This window comes from Ruditapes philippinarum, unplaced genomic scaffold (assembly GCF_026571515.1).
Source record: "Ruditapes philippinarum isolate M1 unplaced genomic scaffold, ASM2657151v2 ctg693_1_1_1_1, whole genome shotgun sequence".
Taxonomy (NCBI): Eukaryota; Metazoa; Mollusca; class Bivalvia; order Venerida; family Veneridae; genus Ruditapes; species Ruditapes philippinarum.
The window spans coordinates 46,082-70,394 of NW_026865227.1; the positions used below are offsets into that span (position 1 = coordinate 46,082).

Below are 24,313 nucleotides of genomic sequence, written 5' to 3' on the forward strand. Positions count from 1 at the left end.
GAAAACAATCTACTCATCAGTGCTGAACTCAGAATTAAAGCCATAATTTTATTCAAATCAATCATAATCCATTTTATTTTATTGTATTAACACAAATATGTATAATATGAACTTTAAAATCTTAACACTTTTTAAAGTTATTTCCAACACTTGCTAACACTAAATGTATTTACAGTGATTTTTGGATTTAGGAGAAACTGTGTTGTAATAATAGCCCCCCTTTTGGAAAATGTTTAGCCCCCAGGGGCATTTACGGGAATTTTTACGGTATATAGAGAGAGAGAGAGACAGTGGAGCAATGGACTTGAATATTACTTTGTATTCTTCTACTTTCATCCTCATCACAAGACAATTTACCCAATGTAGTGAAAGACTCAAGAATTAACTGTTTCTTAACAAGGCACATCCCCGCATAAATTTTATTAGTGATAGGTACAAAGCCACATTATCCAAGAACAAGCAGTTTTTTTTTCATACCTGAAATATCATTTCCAGCCCTAATAATTATGTCTTTCAAGGAAAGTTGTTAATGAAGCATGAAAGTGGTTTTTCTGTTTCATTCCCGGATAGTTTAGATGAATTACCTGGCAAGTTAGAGCACAATGAGCACCAGTCTTCACCTTGCCAAATTGACTTTTGATTACAGTCTTCACTGTAGCAGGTACTTTATTATGTCTTCTTACTGCAGTCTCAGCATTTTTCCCTTCATGGTAACTACTAATCAGGGATGTTTGGGACATTTTGGAGGTGTGGTTTACAGTTTGGATTACTTTTTGTTTTTGTATTTTGTATTTAATTAGTCTGATTGAAGTATGAGCTTGAAATATGTAAGATTTTACATATAGTCACCTAAATGCAGTAATGCGTTAAATCCTATTAATTCTAATTTAAACAACACAAAGTCGTCAATCATGAAAATAACAGAGATATTGAAACAATGCAAATGTGTTAAGTCTGCAAATGCGACAAAGACCCTTATTTTAAAATTATACCAAATGCTGACATAATAATACACAAGAGCTGTCTGTAGGACAGCATGGTGCTTGATAGTAAAACAAGAGCCTGGCTGATGCAGAATTATGTAAGTTCAAAAAGGGCCATAATTCTGTCAAACTTCATATTAGATTTGCTCCCAAAGGAGTTTGAAAAGTTTCAATCCATTTCCTTCTGTAGTTTTGGAGATACAAACTTGCACGAAAAAACTTTAAAAAGTGTGATGCCATTAACGCTTGGATGAGTACAACAGCTCTCCTTATTCTTTGAAGAGTCAAACTAAAAACTAATGTCCAAAATTTCATTTTAAACAAACATGAATATACTGTTATTCCTGTAACCAACTTTTCATGATATAAATCTATTCTCAATGTGCTTTGATTTCTGCAAAACAAGAAGGCTAACCTAAACACTTCCCACTCCTCTTCTTCAACAAAAAATTAAGTAAAACAAAGATAAATGAAAAAAGGCAGAAAAAAAAACAAGAAAAAAAATAAAACATGAAAAAAAGTCATTTTCATATCTATTCTTTAAAGAAAGAAAAAGTTAGAAAATACTTGTGTTTTCTGATTAGCCTATAGTTGAAATAGGAAATAATCAGGTAGATTTCTTACAGTATGTTGAACTGTATCACCCAGATTGTGATGGCAATGTTACCCACGATAAGATGTATGTTCATCACATTGCAATAGCTGATAGTGCGGAGAGATCTATCCCAGATATATACTGTAGTATACAACATATGCATTCATAACAGTCTCATAAACTTTTCTTCAAAACAAAATTCCAGACAGAAAGCGCTAGAAAATCCTCTCAAATTCCTGTGAAAATGCCGGTTTTTGAAATTTTGGCAGCATAAAACATATAAAAAAATTAAGAATGTGCATATCCTGTGGCAAAACATAAAATTGCGCAGGAAATCATGCATATTGCTTAATATATAATGAAATGATAAAAAATGCTGCATCAGTGTAAGAATTATATCTGAAACTCTCTAGATTTTTAATAGGATGTTTTTCTCTATATTTGAAGCTAGAATTTTTTCACTGTAAAATTTTAAATTTCAGGGAATTCTATACATTTAACACTTTCATAGACATTGGCTTGTAAGTATTACCCTTCTGGCATTTACAGATGAGTTAAAATAAATTTCCAGTCTTGAGAATATTCTTGGAATGAATTACAAAATTAATTGAAAGTTTTTGCCTTTACCCATTCCACAATAAAACACTTGGAAAACTGTAAGTAGCTGCTATGACCTTGACCTTGTAATAGAGTCTAACATCAAATAAGTCTAAAAAGATTCTATACAGCAATCATTCAAGAATTACTCATTGTCAGCAACCTAAACCATCTGGCCAGGGTTTCTTATCCATAATAATGTATAAGAAGCAATAATTGCATTCTTTTATTAACAAAGCATGGTAGATAATAAGAAATTCAACATCATTAAAGCACCTAAAACCTGAAATAAGAATAGAATGCTATCAGTAACAATTGCACATGACAAAATCTCTACAAGGGTAGAAGGCCGGGTCAGTTTAACCAGAATCACCCATGACACCTCAAAATTAAAGCCAGGTCAATTTTACCAGAATCACCCATGACATCTCTAGGTTCAGCCAGGTCAGTTTTTACCAAGAATCACCCCATGACACCTCAAGGTTCAGCCAGGTCAGTTTTACCAGAAAATCACCATGACACCTCAAGGTTCAGCCAGGTCAGTTTTACCAGAATCACCCATGACACCTCAAGGTTCAGCCAGGACAGTTTTTACCAAGAAATCACCCATGACACCTCAAGGTTCAGCCAGGTCAATTTTACCAGAATCACCCATGACACCTCAAGGTTCAGCCAGGACAGCTTTACCAGAATCACCCATGACACCTCAAGGTGTCAGCCATGTCAGTTTTACCATAATCACCCATGACACCTCAAGGTTCAGCCAGGTCAATTTTACCGAAGAATAACCCATGACACCTCAAGGTTCAGCCAGGTCAATTTTACCAGAATCACCCATGACACACCTCAAGGGTTCAGCCAGGACAGCTTTTAAACAGAATCACCCATGACACCTCAAGGTTCAGCCAATGTCAGTTTTACTATAATCACCCATGACAACTCAAGGTTCAGCCATGTCAGTTTTACCAGAAACCTCAATGTAGAGCCAGGTCAGTTTTACCATAATCACCCATGACACCTCAAGGTTCAGCCAGGTTAGTTTTACCAGAATCACCCATGACACCTCAAGGTTCAGCCAGGACAGCTTTACAAGAATCACCCATAACACCTCAAGGTTAAGCCAGGTCAATTTTACCAGAATCACCCATGACACCTCAAGGTTAAGCCAGGTCAATTTTTACCAGAATCACCCATGACACCTCAAGGTTCAGCCAGGACAGCTTTACCAGAATCACCCATGGACACCTCAAAGGTTCAGCCAGGTCAAGTTTACCAGAATAACCCATGACACCTCAAGGTTCAGCCAGGACAGCTTTACCAGAATACACCCATGACACCTCAAATTTCAGCCAGGTCAGCTTTTACCAGAATCACCCATGACACATCAAGGTTCAGCCAAGGTCAAGTTTACCAAGAATCACCCATGACACCTCAAGGTTCAGCCAGGACAGCTTTACCAGAATCACCCATGACACCTCAAGGTTCAGCCAGGTCAGTTTTTACCAGAGTCACTCATGACACCCCAAGGTTCAGCCAGGTCAGTTTTACCAGAATCACCCATGACACCTCAAGGTTCAGCCAGGTCAGTTTTTACCAGAGTCACCATGACACCTCAAGGTTCAGCCAGGTCAGTTTTTACCAGAATCACCCATGAACACCTCAAGGTTCAGCTAGGTCAGCTTTACCAGAATCACCCATGACACCTCAAGGTTCAGCCAGGTCAGTTTTACCAGAAAATCACACATGACACCTCAAGATTCAGCCAGGTCAGCTTTACCAGAATCACCCATGACACCTCAAGGTTCAGCCAGGACAGTTTGACCAGAATCACGCATGACACCTCAAGGTTCAGCCATGTCAGTTTTACCAGATTAGCCAAGTCACCATGACACCTCAAGGTACAGCCAGGTCAGTTTTACCAGATTAGCCAGGTCACCATGACACCTCAAGGTACAGCCAGGTCAGCTTTACCAGAATCATGAAACCATGAAACCTTGCAGTGTGCAAGCCAGGCCAACCTTGGTGACCAGACATAACCATGCCACCTTACAGTGTACAACCAGATCAGCCTTGGTGACCAGATTTGCCCATGCCATCTATGACAATGGTAGCCAGGCCATCCCTGACCAGATTCTAAACTGTAGTCGACTCAATTTTATAATATTTTAGATACTGATACAACAATGGATTGTTCTAAATTCAAACAGTTCAAGCACTTATACAAATTTAGCTGTATTAGGGGGAAAGAAAAGAATATGAAGGAGGACATTCTACTTTTAGCTGTAAGTCATCAATGCACTCTATACTTCAAACAACCCTCAAGATGTCCTAAAGTACATTCCACTTATATTAAAGAAACCAGAGAAATCAATGTCCTTTAGAGCCTGTTAAAACAGTCAGTATTGTTCCAATTTGTTTCATGCAATTACACCACTTCTCATTGTGCATTGTTACAAGTGGGCAATACTAAGTATACAACACTTAGATTCTTATAAGATCAAAGTAAAGTAAAAATAGAAAATAACAATACAAAAGTATACACATCAAAAAGAGTTGTATAAGTCATGTAATGATAAACATGCTATTTTCCCCTTTAAAAACCTATTCCTCTTCATGTTCTTTAAGCCAGTAATTTCCCCTTAAAAATTTCCTCTTAATAATTTCCCATTACTAACCTCCTCTTGATAAATATAATTTCCTTTTGTAAATTTCCACATTATAATTCCTCTTTATACATTACTTTCTTATCAATTTCAACTTGCTTCCCTACTAAACTTCCCTTTTAATATTTCGCTTTTAAAAAATTCCTTCTCTATTAGTTCCATTTACTAAACTTCCTAAAAATGATTTTCTTATTATTTCCATTTACTAACTTCCATCTTATAATTTCCTTTTTATTATTTTCATTTACTAACTTCCTCCTAATAATTTCCTCTTTAATAAATAACTTCCAATTACTTATTTCTATCAGACTTTTTATAGTCAAGAATTTTTTCAATACCAGAACCCTTAGACTGAATAGCCATTGCTAAATAATATCTGGCCAATCTTATGCAGTAAAAACTAGAACTGCCACTATGATGGCGTGAATACCCCCGCATACCACTTTGTCAGAATCAACAGTGGCCATTTAGAGCTCAAGGACAACCTCCCTGCCAAATCTGAGGTTACTAAGCCAGTGCATTGCTAAGTTATGTATTCTACATGCTTCAAATGTGAAAATGTCAAAATCAATACATTGTGGACAGGACATTCTTTAGCAATGGGGGACATTAGTGATTAACCTCCCCTGAGTACTCCCTATAAATAGATAGGTCCTAAGCAATTGGATTACTCAGACTTTATCGCCTATTTCTTTGTAGCAAACTGAATTAATTAGGGCTAATTATTATCATTTGTAATATTCAGATTAAATATTGTGATAAGATGTAGAATATGTTGACATAAATGAAACATTTTTTTCTTATTGTTTACATATTTGTTGATGCATGTGGAAATAATTTATTAAAATATATCAACCTGTCTTACATAAAACTCAACGATAAAAGCAAAGGATTCCAAATATTTGGACCTACTTACATTTTGGTTAACCTCGGTTTTTATCAAGGGAAGATAATTCACTATTGTCCCTCATTGAGAAGAAAAGCTTTTTTTTGTCAAGGTCCCTGTGACCTTGACCTTTGACCCAGTGACCTCAAAATCAATAGGGGTCACCTTATAGTCATGACTAACCTCCATTCCAAATATGAAGACTGTGGGTCATAGGAATCTTAAGTTATTGGGCGGACAAGCTTTTTGAAGTCAAGGCCCCTGTGACCTTGACCTTTGACCTGGTGACCTCAAAATCAATAGGGGTCATCTACTTATCATGACTAACCTCCATGCCAAATATGAAGACTGTGGGTCAAAGGAATCTTAAGTTATAGGGCGGACAAGCTTTTTGAAGTCAAGGCCCCTGTGACCTTTGACCTGGTGACCTCAAAGTCAATAGGGGTCATTTACTTATCATGACTAGCTTCCATGCCAAATATGAAGACTGTGGGTCAAAGGAATCTTAAGTTTTTGGTCGGACAAGCTTTTTGAAGTCAAGGCCCCTGTGACCTTGACCTTTGACCTGGTGACCTCAAAGTCAATAGGGGTCATCTACTAATCATGACTAACCTCAATGCCAAATATGAAGACTATGGGTCAAAGGAATCTTAAGTTATTGGGCGGACAAGCTTTTTGAAGTCAAGGCCCCTGTGACCTTGGCCTTTGACCTGGTGACCTCAAAATCAAAAGGGGTCATCTACTAATCACGACTTACCTCCATGCCAAATATGAAGACTGTGGGTCAAAGGAATCTTAAGTTATTGGGCGGACAAGCTTTTTGAAGTCAAGGCCCCTGTGACCTTGACCTTTGACCTGGTGACCTCAAAGTCAATAGGGGTCATCTACTAATCATGACTAACCTCAATGCCAAATATGAAGACTATGGGTCAAAGGAATCTTAAGTTATTGGGCGGACAAGCTGTTTGAGGTCAAGGCCCCTGTGACCTTGACCTTTGACCTGGTAACCTCTCAAAATCAAAAAGGGTCATCTACTAATCACGACTTACCTCCATGCCAAATATGAAGACTGTGGGTCAAAGGAATCTTAAGTTATTGGGTGGACAAGCTTTTTGAAGTCAAGGCTCGTGACCTTGACCTTTGACCTGGTGACCTCAAAAATCAATAGGGGTCATCTACTAATGATGACTTACCTCCATGCCAAATATGAAGACTGTGGGTCAAAGGAATCTTAAGTTATTGGGGGGACAAGCTTTTTGAGGTCAAGGCCCCTGTGACCTTGACCTTTGACCTGGTAACCTCAAAATCAATAGGGGTCAGCTACTAATCATGACTAACCTCCATGCCAAATATGAAGACTAAGGGTCAAAGGAATCTTAAGTTATTGGGCGGACAAGAAAAAACCGATGGACGGCCGGACGTACGTACCAAAATTTGATGTTTATGAGGCAAAGGAGCTCATAAACACCACCTGGACCAACGTCCATAAGCAAAATAAGCTCATAAAAACAAAAAATAGCTCTTAATTTTAAATTTTATGAGTTTATGTTCTTTATTTAACTACGGAATGAAGCTCATAATAATCAAATGTTGGCTCGGCCGGACGGACGGCTGGACGGACAAGCTGATTCCAGTATACCCCCCTTACAACTTTGTTGTGCGGGGGTATAAAAATGCAACATAAAGAAAAATATGACTGTGCGGATAGGCCTAGTTAAGGCCTGTTTTTTTACCAATGTCATACCAAACATTTTCTTACATTTTGCACTCATAATATTTTACAATTTCTTTTGACACCAATGTCTGGTAGTATCCACTACTATTGCAGTGGCGGACATTTGCCCCTTCATATCTTTGGAAGGGGCAGACAAATGCCCATATAAAACAAATGAGGGGGCATGTCCGCCACCGCAAAGAAAGGGTTGCAAACGTCCAGGGGGAAAATGTCCTAGAATCTTAGAGAGGCTAAAAATTATCACCAACCTGTCCATCAATGTCCTCATTAAGAGCAAGACGTCCATCAAGAGTTATCACCCCTCCTTGTTCATCTATCATTACCAACATTGGTATACCTGTACAAAATAGATCAGAATATATACATGAGACATTTATACAAGGTGTTCCAGATACTGAAATTAAATGAACAGAAAAATTATCATCATCAACAAAGCCTGATGGTAAGACAGTGAGCTCGACTATTCTCAGTGCTTGATAGTAAAACAAGGGCCTTGTTATATTATAATGCAAAATTTTAGAGCCAAGATAATGTAAAATTTTTCAAAAAAGTTCAAAAAGGGCCAAAATTCTGTCAAAACCCATGTTAGAGCTATGGGCCTTGGATATTGGCATTCAATAATGCTTTCAAATAAGTGTGTGAAGTTTCAACCCATTCCCTTCAAAAGTTTTGGAGATACCAAAATTATATACCGGTAGCTCTCACTATTCTTTGAATAGTTGAGCTAAAAATGAGAAAAAAACATTTACAAGAGGTCACTGATCATAAGATAACTTTGTTTTCAACAATATTCAACATATAAATTCAAATCTAATTATGACTTCGAAATCTATCACATGATCTTTCTTGTATTTAATGTAAAAATAGTTTTATGTCTTTTCCTTACTGTCACCAGGTGTACAATGTAATATATAATATAAACATTTCCTACAAATGGTGACTGCAATCTTTCAATGTTTTCTTGCTTTTAAAATATCATGTGATAAAAAACATCTATATATTAAATGAAAACTTACATGACTATATAATAAATACATCATTTCTGATACAAAAAAAACAAGACGGCCATGATGGCCCTGAGGTCGCTCACCTGTATATAGGCCCCCCCACCCCCGGGCCAATTTTTACCCAAGGGCTTTTATTTGTTTATTTGAACAGACTTGGTAGACACCCATAAGAAGATGTTTCATGCTAAACATCTAAGTTCTAGCTCATTGGGTTTTTTAAAAGAAGATTTTTAAAGTTTTTACTATACACATATAGTTAAAAACAATGACACCCCTGGGGCAGGGCCAGTTTTGACCCCCGGGCTTTTATTTGAACAAACTTTGTAGATATTTACTTAAAGATGTTTCATGCTTAATATCTAAACTCTAGCTATTTGGGTTTTTTCAAAGAAGATTTTTAAGTTTTTGCTATAAACATATAAGGAAAATCAATGACTCCCCCCCCCCCAGGCGGGGCCAGTTTTGACCCCAGGGCTTTTATTTGAACATACTTGGTAGACACCCATTAGAACATGTTTCATGCTAAATATGTTAGCTCTAGCTCTTTGAGTTCTTTAAAAGAAGATTTTTTAAGTTTTTACTATATGCATATAGGGAAAATCAATGACCCCCTGGGGCGGGGCCAATTTTGACTCCAGGGCTTTTATTTGAACAAACTTGGTAGACACTCATTAGAAGATGTTTCATGCTAAATATCTTAGCTCTAGCTCTTTGGGTTCTTTAAAAGAAGAATTTTTAAGTTTTTACTATATGCATATAGGGAAAATATATGACCCCCTGGGGCGGGGTCAATTTTGACCCCAAGGCTTTTATTTGAACAAACTTGGTAGACATTCACTAGAAGATGTTTCATGCCAAATATCTAAGCTCTAGCTCTTATGGTTCTTTAAAAGAAGATTTTTTAAGTTTTTACTATATGCATATAGGGAAAATCAATGACCCCCCGGAGTGGGGCCAATTTTGACCACAGGGCTTTAATTTGAACAAACTTGGTAGACACTCACAAGAAGATGTTTCATGCTTAATATCTTAGCTCTAGCTCTTTGGGTTCTTTAAAAGAAGAATTTTTAAGTTTTTACTATATGCATATAGGGAAAATCAATGACCCCCTGGGGCGGGGCCAATTTTGACCCCAGGGCTTTTATTTGAACAAACTTGGTAGACATTCACTAGAAGAGGTTTCATGCTTAATATCTAAGCTCTAGCTCTTACGGTTCTTTAAAAGAAGATTTTTAAGTTTTTACTATATGCATATAGGGAAAATCAATGACCCCCCGGGGCGGGGCCAATTTTGACCCCAGGGCTTTTATTTGAACAAACTTGGTAGACACTCACTAGAAGATGTTTCATGCCAAATATCTTAGCTCTAGCTTATTGGGTTCTTTAAAAGAAGATTTTTTAAGTTTTTACTATATGCATATAGGGAAAATCAATGACCCCCTGGGGCGGGGCCAATTTTGACCCCAGGGCTTTTATTTGAACAAACTTGGTAGACACTCACTAGAAGATGTTTCATGCCAAATATCTAAGCTCTAGCTCTTAGGGTTGTTTAAAAGAAGATATTTAAAGATTTTTCTTTCGGTTGCCATGGCAACCAGAGTTCTGCATGGAATTAAATTCTTTGAACAATTTTTAAAGGTGACCACCAAAGGAACATTCCTGTGAAGTTTGGATGAAATTGGCTCAGTGGTTTATGAGGAGATGTCATTTAAAGCAAAAGTTTACGGACGGACGGATGGACGACGGATGGACGGACGGACGCCGGACGAAAAGCGATCACAAAAGCTCACCCTGTCACTTTGTGACAGGTGAGCTAAAAACAACTTTATATTTAATTTTGAAAAAGCTCATTCTTCATATAATTGAAAATCCTCTCTATAAAAAACCAAGAGCAACAAAAAATGACCTGTCTGCAGAGCATTGTTACATAGGAAAGGGGGCATAACTTCATTAAATTACCTTAGGATTAGGATTACCTGCCCTTTCAAAATGAGCAATGTTACATAGGAAAGGGGGCATAACTTCATAAAATTACCTTTGGATTAGGATTACCTGCCCTTTCAAAATGACATCCTTTCATGACAATAAAAATGTATACCAAGTTTGAAGTGAATAGTATTAATTTCTGAGAAAATGGACCTTATTGAAAAGCTTAACCAACGCTGACAACAATGCCAACAAGAGGTTCCTGACAAAAGCTCCATTTTTTTCTTTGACAAGTGGAGCTAATAATTCAATATGCATATTTAATGATTTTTACCTATATATTACAAACAGACCAGTCAGGAGTTTGTCCAATTCATTCATTCACTTTATTCTATAAATGGATCAAGAAACTAATTTTGTATAACTTTCAAGATCTGTTATCAAAGTTTGTTTTCATGCAGTCATGATTATAGAAAAATCCAACATAAAAACATACCCCCTAATGTTTTTCCAACCCTCCATAATAATCTCTCAGTTATTCTAATCCGAAATGATGGCTATTCCATAAGATAAAACTTGGCAATCAAGTATATCTATATAAATCAATTAATTAATCCAGTGGAATTTATAAAGTATCTAAAAACTATACAGCAAAAAAACATATTGATTGACATGAAGTAGCAAATATCTAGAATAGAAAAAAAAGAAGAGTAGCATTTGTTTATACCTAGATTCATACATTATCTCCTTAGTGCAGTAATGGGTTAACTCTTATCAAATTAATAAGAAGTTAACATGTTAATTTTATTTGTTAAAATTGGAGAAAAAAGAACAGTGGACATATCATCTTACAACTTTAACTTCCAACTCTCACCATATATGTGAGTTTATCAATTCAGTGACAAATATAAGGACATAACTAAAACAAGAGCTGTCGGTAGGACAGCACGCTCGACTATTCTAAGTGCTTGATAGTAAAAGAGCCTTTATAATGTTAAATTTTTTAAGTTCACAAAAGAGCTATTTTTTTTCATAAATTCATGTTATAGGCCTTAGAGAGAGTCTAATTATACAGTATTGTATCATTATTATGCTGCTGACCGTTCCAAGGCGGCGCCCCACTGTGTTCCTCAGATGTATGTCTATGTTGTTTCATACTGTTTTGGTGACACTTTTGCTTGTGTCCCTTGTTGTTTTCTCGTCTACGGTAAGTATCTTCCCCATTGCCTCTAGTTTTTATTTCTTTGATTAACCCCCCCCCCTTCCCCCGGTCTTCTGTCCCCTTCCCCTTTGTGGGCCTATTATTATTTTTCTTTGAATTCCTAATCAGTTACAAATTATTTATCATTTAATGATTAACGTGTCGTTGCCCTGTCCTTTTTATGTTTGGGGTCCGCCTGGGCTCCTTTTCCATTGGTTCTTGTTGCTGGGTCATATGGGGGTTGCGTTCATTGAACGCCGCCTTTCCTTGTTGATCTTGTTTTTCATATTTTGACTATTCGGAAGGTAATGTCACAAGGGTGTTTAATTGAGTAAAATAATACTAATTACCTATGAATACATAAATTTGACAGAAAAGGTACAAAGGCTTGTTATTAAGATGTTTTATCAAGTTAATCACTGCTTTATTATTATGAATGCATAAAATTGACCCAAAAAAGGTACAAACCCTTCAGTAGTTATTGAGATAACAGCTTACAAGCAAAACTTTACCATGAATTTTTAAGGTGAAAAAGGGGAGAAAAATCAGCCTAAATGCAAGATAGAATTATTGATCATTGTCAGTGACCTACAATTATGACCCTAAATGCATAATTATGTGAAGTTTTAAATAAATATCTTTAATAGTTATTGAGATATGTAAAACTATCATGTTAACATTAACAAAGAGACTAAGTAGAAAAGGGGATATGAATCAGCCTTAATGCAAGATAGAGTTATGGAACTTGGTCAGTGACATACAATTATGACCCTCCAATTATGACCCTAAGTGCATGTGTAAAGTTTCAAGTAAATATCTTTGAAGACCTTTAACCAAAATTTCTAAGTTTCAAAGGGGCAAATAATTCTGCAAATATTGCAGGCAGAGTTATGCAATTTTGCAAACTGATATATATTGTTACTATAAAAGAGTATTTTAAATTTCAATTGAATATCTCAAGCAATAATTAAGATATTTGACTTTACAAAGTTCCAAAGGGGTATAATTCTGTCAATATTGTAGGCAGAGTTATCCAACTTGTCAATCTTATGTACATTGTTACTATAAATAAGTATTGTAAGTTTCAATTGAATATCTCAAGCAATAATTGAGATATTTGACTTTACAAAAAACTTTAACCAAAATTTCTAAGTTAAAAAGGGGCATAATTCTGTCAATATTGTAGGCAGAGTTATCCAACTTGTCAATCTGATGTACCTTGTTACTATAAATAAGTATTGTAAGTTTCAATTGAATATCTCAAGCAATAACTGAGATATTTGACTTTACAAAAAACTTTAACCAAAATTTCTAAGTTAAAAAGGGGCGTAATTCTGTCAATATTGTAGGCAGTGTTATCCAACTTGTCAATCTGATGTACCTTGTTACTATAAATAAGTATTGTAAGTTTCAATTGAATATCTCAAGCAGTAATTGAGATATTTGACTTTACAAAAAACTTTAACCAACGCAGACGCCGACGCGGACGCTGACGCCGACGCCGGGGCGACTAGAATAGCTCTCATATTCTTCGAATAGTCGAGCTAAAAATTGAATAAAAAAAACTATTTTGATGGAAATTTCATTGATAAATCTAATTGCTTGAAAGAAAAGAAATTGTTCACATTTAATAACTTAGAGCATTGTAAAAGTGATGAAACCTTTAATTTATAAAAGTTGATTGATTCTTTTTTATTTTTTTTTACTCCGATGTTAGCACCTTTTTGGTGATTCACCTGACCAGCTTTCCTGGATAACTAACCAGTAATTATCTACTGTATGCAACTGACTGACTTCTAATATCACAAGATTTCTAAATCAGTGGTAAGAGACAAATTACCAATAGACTTAGCGTCCAAGATCAATTGTTGCCGAGAAATTTAGACCTAACCCTAGGATCAAACCAGCATCCCGTGGATTTCAAATCAGAAGCTCTCTCTTGACGAATCAATGTTTCAAATGCTCACTGTATGGTAACTTAAAACAAGAGCTGTCCGTAAGACAGCGCGCTCGACTTTTTTATTGCTTGCCAATAAAAAAAGTTTTTGCAGTAAAAGGCAATACAAGAATCTCTGTATTTTTAAAGTGAACTAGTTGTTTGATACCCTTGAATATTACAGCAATGTTTATATGACATAATTTATGGTAAAGTGAACAAGTGGATAGGAATGAATTTTTTTAGATTTTTTAAGTTTTTTAGTGCTTGCCTATAATACAAAACATTGACAGTTAAGGGCCATAATTCAAATAAAATCTTTGACAGAATTACCTTCTCCTGGACATGTTTGGGAATCATGATTGTAAACAAGTATTCCAACTTTCAAATTAATATCTCAAACAGTTCAGTCAAAAAGTGGACTGGTACTAAAAACTTAACCAAGATTCTAAGTCGATAAAAGGCCTTAATTTTTAAAAACAAATCCTTGACAGAGTTACCTTCTCTTGCGTACAGATGGGGGTAATGATGTGAAATAGCATTAAAAGTTTCAAAGCAATATCTCAAAGGGTTAAGGCAATAAGTGGATTTTACCCATATTCAATGTATTTTCTAAGTCAAAAAGGGGCATAATTCTGTCAAAAACCTTGACAGAGTTATGTCCTCTTGTCTGTTGATGAAGGTCGTGATGGTAAACAAGTATGGTCAGTTTCAAAGCAATACCTCCAATGGTTTTGAAATAAAGTGAGGTGGTACAAAAAACTTAACCAAGCTCAATACACTTTCTAAGTCAAAAAAGGGCCATAATTCTGTCAAAAACCTTGACAGAGTTATGTACTCTTGTCTGTAGATGGAGGTTATGATGGTGAACAAGTATGGTAAGTTTCAAAGCCATACTTGTAATACTTCTGAAATAAAGTGGGGTGGTACGAAAAACTTAACCAAGGTGTGACGCCAACGCCGACGCCGACGCCAACGCCGACGCCGACGCCGACGCCGGGGCGAGTAGGATAGCTCCCCTTTTCATAGAAAAGTCGAGCTAAAAATGTTCAAAATTTACAATATTTTTTTTTTCTCAGATAATGATACACATTTTCAAATGGTGTAACCTGTTTTTCATAAAAAGTCATAAATGAAAGTTTAAATGTGATTCACCTACTCTCATTGTCCCGCCCCCCTACCCTCCACGCAAGACTTTTACCACCAATTCTTTTGAATTCTTTCTGATCATTACAAAATGAGCCGCTTCACGATAAAACCAACATAGTGCGTTTGCGACCAGCATGGATCCAGACCAGCCTGCACGGTCTGATCAGGAACCATGCTGTTTGCTTACCAACTCTATTACAAGTGGAGAAACTGACAGCAAACAGCATGGATCCTGATCAGACTGCACGGATGTGCAGGCTGGTCTGGATCCATGCTGGTCGCAAACCCACTATGTTGGTTTTGTCGTGACGCGGCTCAAATTTGCTTACCTTCCACCTCATATAGATTTTTCAGCATCTGTGACCTTGGATCACCAAACGGCAAGGCCAACCATGGCATAGAGTTTGCAAAGCTTGTGAAGGAATCTTCTGATCGGTCAGATGACACAAATATCACCGCAAATTTCTTTCCATTGGCTTTCAATTTTTCATAAGTTCGGATCAGCTCTGGCGTAAATACTCGGCATGGTGGACACTGTAATAGAGAAAATTATTAAGTTACTACCCATCTTCCTTTGATTTTGCATGATGAACTTGTTTAAACAATAATTGTTTAATTTTGGGAATTTCAAGGATGAGCAATTGTAGATGATACATATATAAAGAGGAAGGAAATGTGGCTTAATGATGGTGGCATAGACCTATTATTATCCTATATAATGGTGGCATACTATTATCCTATATAATGGTGGCATACTCAGCTGACCTGCTATTAACCTTTATAATGGTGGCATACCTTCAAATATCCTATATAATGGTGGCATAGTCCTACTATCCTATATTATTGTGGCATACCTTATAATATCCTATATAATGGTGACATAGACCTTCTATTATACTATACAAGTGTGGCCTATTCCTTCTATTGTCCTATAAAATGGTGGCATAGACCTTCTATTATTCTACATAAAGATCACATAGGCATATAAATATATACATGGCATAAGTTTTTCATAATCTCTTCATATCTGTACAAGTTAATACTACAATGAAACACTGAAGTTTTATACCACAAACCTCTGAAAACTAGAAATGTGTCATCATGCCACGGATGCCCCCGCATGCAGCCAAAATTTCAAATGTTATAATATTTAGTTCCAAATTTGTTTGCACAAATTATTTTTTTCATTCTATGTTCAAAGCCCTTAAAACTTTTCAATGTTAACACAAACCATTTTTATACAATGTTTAAGGCACTGAAATTATTCAGTCTTAACCTTTTGAAAATAGCATATTGCATATTTGTAGCCAAAATAATGGCTATATACATTTCCAACAAAAGTATGAGTGCTGAAACTGAAAGTTTCAAAATTTTTTCCAACATTCAGGAAAGATAAGTTTGTCCAAAATCATTGAACAACGACCAAATTCCAACTTAAACTGCTTATTCCTAAGATGTATCTATATTATTTTCAAAGTGAAAGGGACATAACTCTGCCAAAAAAATCATCGAACCATTACCAAATTCCATCTTGACCTGCGCATTCCTTTGACATATCCATATGTCAATTTTGAGTTGAATATGTAACACTGTTGGGTTGATAATGAACAGAAACTGTAAATTTCATATCATTTTCAAAGTGAAAGGGGCATTACTCTGCCAAAAATCATTGAACCATGACCAAATTCGAACTTGGCCTGCGCATTCCAAAAATATATCCATATGTCAAATTTGAGTTGAATGTGTAATACTGTTGGGGAGATAATAAACGGAAACTGAAAATTTCATATTATTTTTAAAGTGAAAGGGGCATAACTCTGCCAAAAATCATCGAACCATGACCAAATTTGAACTTGACCTGCGCATTCCTTTGACATATCCATATGTCAAGTTTGAGTTGAATGTGATGTACCATTGGGGAGTTAATGAACGGAAACTGAAATTTTCATATTATTTTCAATGTAAAAGGGGCATTACTCTGCCAAAAATCATCAAACCATGACCAAATTTGAACTTGACCTGTATTTTCTCATGACATATCCATATGTCAAGTTTGAGTTGAATGTGTTGTACCGTTGGGGAGATAATGAACGGAAACTGAAAATTTCATATTATTTTCAAAGTAAAAGGGGCATAACTCTGCCAAAAATCATCGAACCATAACCAAATTTGAACTTGACCTGTATTTTCTCATGGCATATCCATATGTCAAGTTTGAGTTGAAAGTGTTGTACCGTTGGGGAGATAATGGACGGAAACTGAAAATTTCATATTATTTTCAAAGTAAAAGGGGCATAACTCTGCCAAAAATCATCGAACCATGACCAATTTCAAACTTGACCTGTATTTTCTCATGACATATCTATATCTCAAATTTGAGTTCAATATGTGCAACGGTTATTAAGATAATGAACGGAAACTGATGATGACGGAAGGACAGAAGGACGGAATGACGGAATTACGGAATGACGGAATGACGGAACAGGGTAACACTATAATTATGCCCTTGCCATTATATGGCGGGGGCATAAAAATGATAACACAACGTCTTACAAAAATTAAACAAGAGGGCCATGATGGCCCTGGGGTCGCTCACCTGAACATAGGCCCCCAGGGCCGGGCCAGTTTAAACCAAAGGGCTTTTATTTGAACAAACTTGGAAGACACCCATTAAAAGATATTTCATGATGTTAAGTTTTTACTATACACAAATAATGAATAACAATGACTTTTGTCCCCTCCCCCCTCTCCCTGGGGCGGGGCCAATTTTGACCCAAGGGCTTTTATTTGAACAAACTTGGTAAACATCCATTAGAACATGTTTCATGCTAAATATCTTAGCTCTAGCTCTTTTGGTTCTTTAATAGAAGATTTTTAACTTTTTACTCTATGTATATAGGGAAAATCAATAACCCCTGGGACAGGGCCAATTTTGACCCCACGGCTTTTATTTGAACAAATTTGGTAGACACCCATTAGAATATTGTTCATGCTAAATATCTTAGCTCTAGCTCTTTAAAAGAATTTTTTTTAAGTTTTTACTATATGCATATAGGGAAAATCAATGACCCCCTGGGGCGGGGCCAATTTTGACCCCAGGCCTTTGGCCTTTTATTTGAACAAACTTGGTAGACACTGATAAGAAGATGTTTCATGCTTAATATCTTAGCTCTAGCTCTTTGGGTTCTTTAAGAGAAGATTTTTTTGAGTTTTTACCATATGCACATAGGGAAAATCAATGACCCCCTGGGGCTGGCCAATTTTGACCCAAGGGCTTTTATTTGAACAAACTTGGTAGACATCCATTAGAACATGTTTTACGCCAAATATCTAAGCTCTAGCTCTTTGGGTTTTTTAGAAGAAGACTTTTTAGCTCACCTGTCACAAAGTGACAGGGTGAGCTTTTGTGATCGCTTTTCGTCCGGCGTCCGTCGTCCGTCCGTCGTCCGTCCGTCGTCTGTAAACTTTTACTTTAAATGACATCTTCTCATAAACCACAAGGCCAATTTCATCCAAACTTCACAGGAATGTTCCTTTGGTGGTCACCTTTAAAAATTGTTCAAAGAATTTAATTCCATGCAGAACTCTGGTTGCCATGGCAACCGAAAGAAAAAACTTTAAATATCTTCTTTTAAAAAACCATAAGAGCTAGAGCTTAGATATTTGGCATGAAACATCTTCTAGTGAGTGTCTACCAAGTTTGTTCAAATAAAAGCCCTGGGGTCAAAATTGGCCCCGCCCCGGGGGGGTCATTGATTTTCCCTATATGCATATAGTGAAAACTTAAAAAATCTTCTTTTAAAGAACTCAAAGAGCTATGGCTAAGATATTGAGCATCAAACATGTTCTAATAGGTGTCTATCAAGTTTGTTCAAAGAAAAGCCCTGGGGTCAAAATTGGCCCCGCCCCAGGGGGTCATTTGATTTTCCCTATATGCATATAGTAAAAACTTAAAAAATCTTCTTTTAAAGAACCAAAAGAGTTAGAGCTAAGATATTTAGCATGAAACATGTTCTAATAAGTGTCTACCAAGTTTGTTCAAATAAAAGCCCTGGGGTCAAAATTGACCCCGCCCGGGGGGCTCATTGATTTTTCCCTATATATGCATATAGTAAAAACTTAAAAATCTTCTTTTAAAGAACTCAAAGAGCTATGGTTAAGATATTTAGCATCAAACATGTTCTAATAGGTTGTCTACCAAGTTTGTTCAAATAAAAGCCCTGGGTCAAAATTGGCCCCGCCCCGGGGTCATAGATTTTCCTTATATGTGTATAGCAAAAAACTTAAAAAATCTTTTTTGAAAAAACCCAAATAGCTAGAGTTAAGATATTAAGCATGAAACATCTTTTAGTGAGTGTCTACAAAGTTGTTCAAATAAAAAGACCTGGGGTCAAAATTGGCCCTGCCCCGGGGTCATTGATTTTCCTTATATGTGTATAGCAAAAACTTAAAATCTTCTTTGAAAAAACCCAAATAGCTAGAGTTTAGATATTAAGCATGAAACATATTCTAGTAAGTGTCTACAAAGTTTGTTCAAATAAAAACCCTGGGGTCATAACTGGCCCGGCCCCAGGCGTGTCATTGTTTTAACTATATGTGTATAGTAAAAACTTTAAAAAAGTCTTCTTTTAAATAGCCCAATGAGCTAGAGCTTAGATGTTTAGCATGAAACATTTTCTTATGGGTGTCTACCAAGTTTGTGCAAATAAAAGCCCTTTTGGTTAAATTGGCCCTGCAATGTTTTGGGGGGGGGGGGGGGGGGTTGGGGCGACCTATAACAGGTGAGCGACCTCAGGGGCCATCATGGCCCTCTTGTTTAAGTTTTTTACTATATGCATATAGGGAAAATCAATGACCCCCTGGGGCGGGGCCAATTTTGACCCCAGGGCTTTTATTTGAACAATCTTGGTAGACACTTATTAGAAGATGTTTCATGCTTAATATCTTAGGTCTAGCTCTTTGGGTTCTTTAAAAGAAGATTTTTTTAAGTTTTTACTATATGCATATAGGAAAAATCAATGACCCCCTGGGGCGGGGCCAATTTTGACCCCAGGGCTTTTATTTGAACAATCTTGGTAGACACTTATTAGAAGATGTTTCATGCTTTATATCTTAGGTCTAGCTCTTTTGGTTCTTTAAAAGAAGATTTTTTTAGTTTTTTCTATATGCATATAGGGAAAATCAATGACCCCCTGGGGCGGGGCCAATTTTGACCCCAGGGCTTTTATTTGAACAAACTTGGTTAGACATCCATTAGAACATATTAAATGCCAAATATCTAAGCTCTAGCTCTTTGGGTTTTTTAGAAGAAGATTTTTTTAAGTTTTTACTATATGCATATAAGGAAAATCAATGACCCCCTGGGGCGGGGCCAATTTTGACCCCAGGGCTTTTATTTGAACAATCTTGGTAGACACTCATTAGAAGATGTTGCATGCTTAATATCTTAGGTCTAGCTCTTTGGGTTCTTTAAAAGAAGATTTTTTTAAGTTTTTACTATATGCATATAGGGAAAATCAATGACCCCCTGGGGCGGGGCCAATTTTGACCCCAGGGCTTTTATTTGAACAATCTTGGTAGACACCGATTAGAAGATGTTTCATGCTAAATATCTTAGTTCTAGCTCTTTGGGTTCTTTAAAAGAAGATTTTTTTAAGTTTTTAGTATATGCATATACATGTATAGGGAAAATCAATGACCCCCAGGGGCGGGGCCAATTTTGACCCCAGGGCTTTTATTTGAACAAACTTGGTAGACATCCATTAGAACATGTTTCATGCCAAATATCTAAGCTCTAGCTCTTTCGGTTTTTTAGAAGAAGATTTTTTAAGTTTTTACTATATGATTATAGGGAAAATCAATGACCCCCTGGGACGGGGCCAATTTTGACCCCAGGGCTTTTATTTGAATAATCTTGGTATACACTCATTAGAAGATGTTTCATGCTTAATATCTTAGCTCTAGCTCTTTTGGTTCTTTAAAAGAAGATTTTTTTAAGTTTTTACTATATGCATATAGGGAAAATCAATGACCCCCTGGGGCTGGGCCAATTTTGACCCCAGGGATTTTATTTGAACAATCTTGGTAGACACTCACTAGAAGATGTTTCATGCCAAATATCTAAGCTCTAGCTCTTTGGGTTTTCTAGAAGAAGATGTTTAAAGTTTTTTCTTTTGGTTGCCATGGCAACCAGAGTTCTGCATGGAATGGAATTCTTTGAACAACTTTGTTAAGGCTTCACACAAGGAACATCCCTGTGAAGTTTCATTATGATCTGCCTTATGGTTTCAGAGGAGATGTCGTTTGAAAAGTGTGAACGGACAACGTACGACGTACGACGGACGACGGACGAAGAGTGATCCTAATAGCTCACCCTGAGCATATGCTCAGGTGAGCTAAAAAAAAAAATACACAGAATTTGATCTTTCTGTTGCATTAGGTGCATTCCCAGCATGATAGCTAATGCACCAAAAACTTGCATTGCAGTAAAATCTCTTTATCTCTTTTTATTCTTTGACATCAAAAAAAATTGATGATACATTACTATCTCAAAATCTTAAGTGTTTTAAATGTTTCAGGATTAAAAAAAGGGGGATAAAAACATTATGGGGAGTCCATTCCAACACAATAATATTTAGAATAACATAGTAACACCAAGGCTTTAATGGAATTCAGTGCCAGGAAATCAAACCAGGGTCGCTCGATTCAAGTCCAGAGCTTTACCTTTTGAGCTAACCGTACAGCTTCATACTGTAAGACCTTCATGGTTTCCTATTCTATCTATGATAATGTCACTCTTTTCTCTGAGCGTACAAGTGTCAGAATGTTTTCTTAATAGTTTTTTCAGTTACATGTACATGCTGGTCTGCCAATGGGATTTGTCGCCATTTTATATTGCCGACTTAAAACCTAACCCAAGATAGCAATTCAAGGCTGGTATAAATACTTATAATTTTGTTTCTTTAAAACCAAACCCAGGTTGGTATCAAGGGTGGTATAAATTAACTTATAATTTGTTTGTATCTTCAAGTGGCACTTTTCCGTAATTTATATTCCCTCAAAAAAATAGAATTATCATTACAATCACACTTACATTTAAATCAACGTAAACAATGCTGTTCAAAAGTCAATAAACTTTTCGATATAATGTAATTTTTTGCTACTTTAATAGACTACAGAACAACATTTTGTTGACATACAATACCGAACATTTTTTGTATTTGTTTAGTTTTCGTGATTTCGAAGCAAATATCAAACATCAATATTTAATCAAACATTTTGAAAAGATTATACGAGGAAACAATGACACCGGAGATCAAATGATTATATTGATGATGTATTATTCACACGATTGATTCACGCGGAAATAATGACTCAGTTACTCGGTACGGAGTATCAGAAATCAACTGTATTTCAATGAAGTTGAACAGCAGGTATATACTGTTTCATAATTGATATCTTCAATGAAGAGGCAAAAAAATTGCATTGTGTAAATATTGGTTAAGAAAAATGTAAAACCCTGTTGGCCCGATTATTTACTCTGCAAAAAAATCGAAAAAGCACGTTAACACTTTCCTATACATGTACAATAAGATCTGTCTGGAACTCTGCATAGCTAACTAAGGTTTTAAGCATTACCATGCTATATAAATATCTTATATGGAGTTGTCAATGTTTCAGTTTAAACAAAATTTTGAGAAAAATTTCAAAATAATTAGATCATCTGTCTGGGAAGCAAACAATGCAGACCCATGATCAGACAGCTTGAAAGTGCCGCTGATCTTGATCAGCACTGGTCCCATTCGTATAACCAATAACAGACTTGGTCCATATTCAAGTCAATAAATGTTTAGTATTTATTTCTAAAAATCTTTAAACAGAATGGTTTCCATGAGTATAAATAAGTACTGCAGATAAAAGTTAACACTTTTAAAAATCCCTCAGTTGTACAATGAAGGTCACTCATCAAGGTCACTCCACGGTATCTGCTCATTACTGATATGCTCAGATAGCTTGTCAAATTGCTTCTCGACTGTCAATTATTCAGTACTTTTTATTAGAACTGTTCTCAAAATTATCCCATACAGGAGATAATTGATTCTAGTAATTAATATATTGATTATAAATTAGTACAAATACAGATGGGAATATCCGATGTATCATATAATTGATTGAAATCTACAGATATTGTTGTTGTTCCGCCAGAAAAAGGAAAATTTATCCATACAAACTACTTATCAGTATTAGTAGGACATTCTGCCTAACTTTGGTTGTTGGCGCTACTGTCATCCCGGGTACTACTTATACTGACACAGCCTCTTTAGGTAAATGTTTTACAATATTAATTTCTGGCAAGTTTAATACCCATAGACGTCACTATTCTCATGCAGGTACTGATGAGCACTTTTTACAATTGGGCTGGTACTTTCTAGTATTCTAAAAGATATCTGTGGGCCTACAAGTCGTACCATGGACAACAACTTGACTTTGCCTTCAATTTCAAAAATTAACAGTATAAGGCCAAATGTTAAATTTCGCTTTATTTCTATTTTATTTTAAAACTTACGCAGATCAGCCATCAGCCAGTTTATTTATCTTAAGATTTTTACAGAATTAAAAGTAATTGGATTTTTATCTCAACTTTGTCAAAATACCAACATTATATTCCTCGATTATTTTTTTCCAGAACCATGTGTCTGAAAACTGAAATGACTGTCGCCTGAACATAACCTCATTTGCCACAGTGACACAAGTATGTCATAAAACTAGAATTCTGCATGTTCTGTAACACATGCGCAACTAATGTGATAAAAAACAATTATTTTACATGGATTCAAAGGAGAGATTTTTGTCCTTTTATTGCGAATGCAATTTATTTCTGTTCTCGTAAATTTCACTCAGGAGAGGAGTATTGAATTAATTAGTAGGTTATTGGTTTCCTTCTTGGATTTACAGATGTGAGACGACCAATTTCTCTGCCAGACAAAAAGTAAGGGAGACGTTTTGTCATTTTAACTGTAGATAAAATTTCTTGCAAAATGTCACGCAAAAACCACCAACTTTAGTTGAAGTAAATAAATGCAATGATACAGTAAGATCTTATATGTGTTATTTACTTGATGTTGTTTGTTTTTTGGGGGGTTTTTTGGGTTTGTTTTTTTTTTTTGGGGGGGGGGGGGGGTTTTCTTTTTTTCTTTTACAGTGCACCAACAAAGTTAAGTTCATTTGACAAACTTACAGCAACACCAGGGGTCAAAATCATCTCAGCCGCTGGAGCTACAAGATAAATGAAACCCATTTAGCAACCACACGAGGAGCAAATCAGTCACAGGTTGAGCCCCACACTTCATATCAATTTAGGGAAAGAGGAAATACTGCTTAGCCCCATTTTATAGCCTGCTGGAACTAAAAGTGATTAGCCATTGCCTGTCAGCATTGAGCCTGGCCAGCTAGCACTACCAGGCTTAATTTTTAGCAGCTCAATGTTTGCATTCAAACACTAATTCCAGCTGTGACAAAGTCAGCTCTGAGCATTTCACCTGCAAAAATAGTGGGGATCAATCCTTCACAGCAGTGTATGGAGATAATGTTAGCAGGAATTAACCATCAGAAGTAATTTTACCATCTAATTGTAT

The 24,313-nt window shown here is 36.1% G+C and overlaps 1 protein-coding gene across 1 annotated transcript in view; it reads right to left on the bottom strand.

Moving 5' to 3' along the window:
* The window catches only part of LOC132728286 (nucleoredoxin-like), a 57,240-nt gene that overhangs the window by 17,237 nt on the left and 15,690 nt on the right, over window positions 1-24,313 (bottom strand). Inside the window, exons 3-4 of the mRNA XM_060713909.1 lie at window positions 15,008-15,212; window positions 7,708-7,796 (exon numbers count right to left, since the gene is read on the bottom strand). Of these exons, the coding sequence (XP_060569892.1) occupies window positions 7,708-7,796; window positions 15,008-15,212 (294 nt within the window). The remainder of the gene's footprint in view (window positions 1-7,707; window positions 7,797-15,007; window positions 15,213-24,313) is intronic.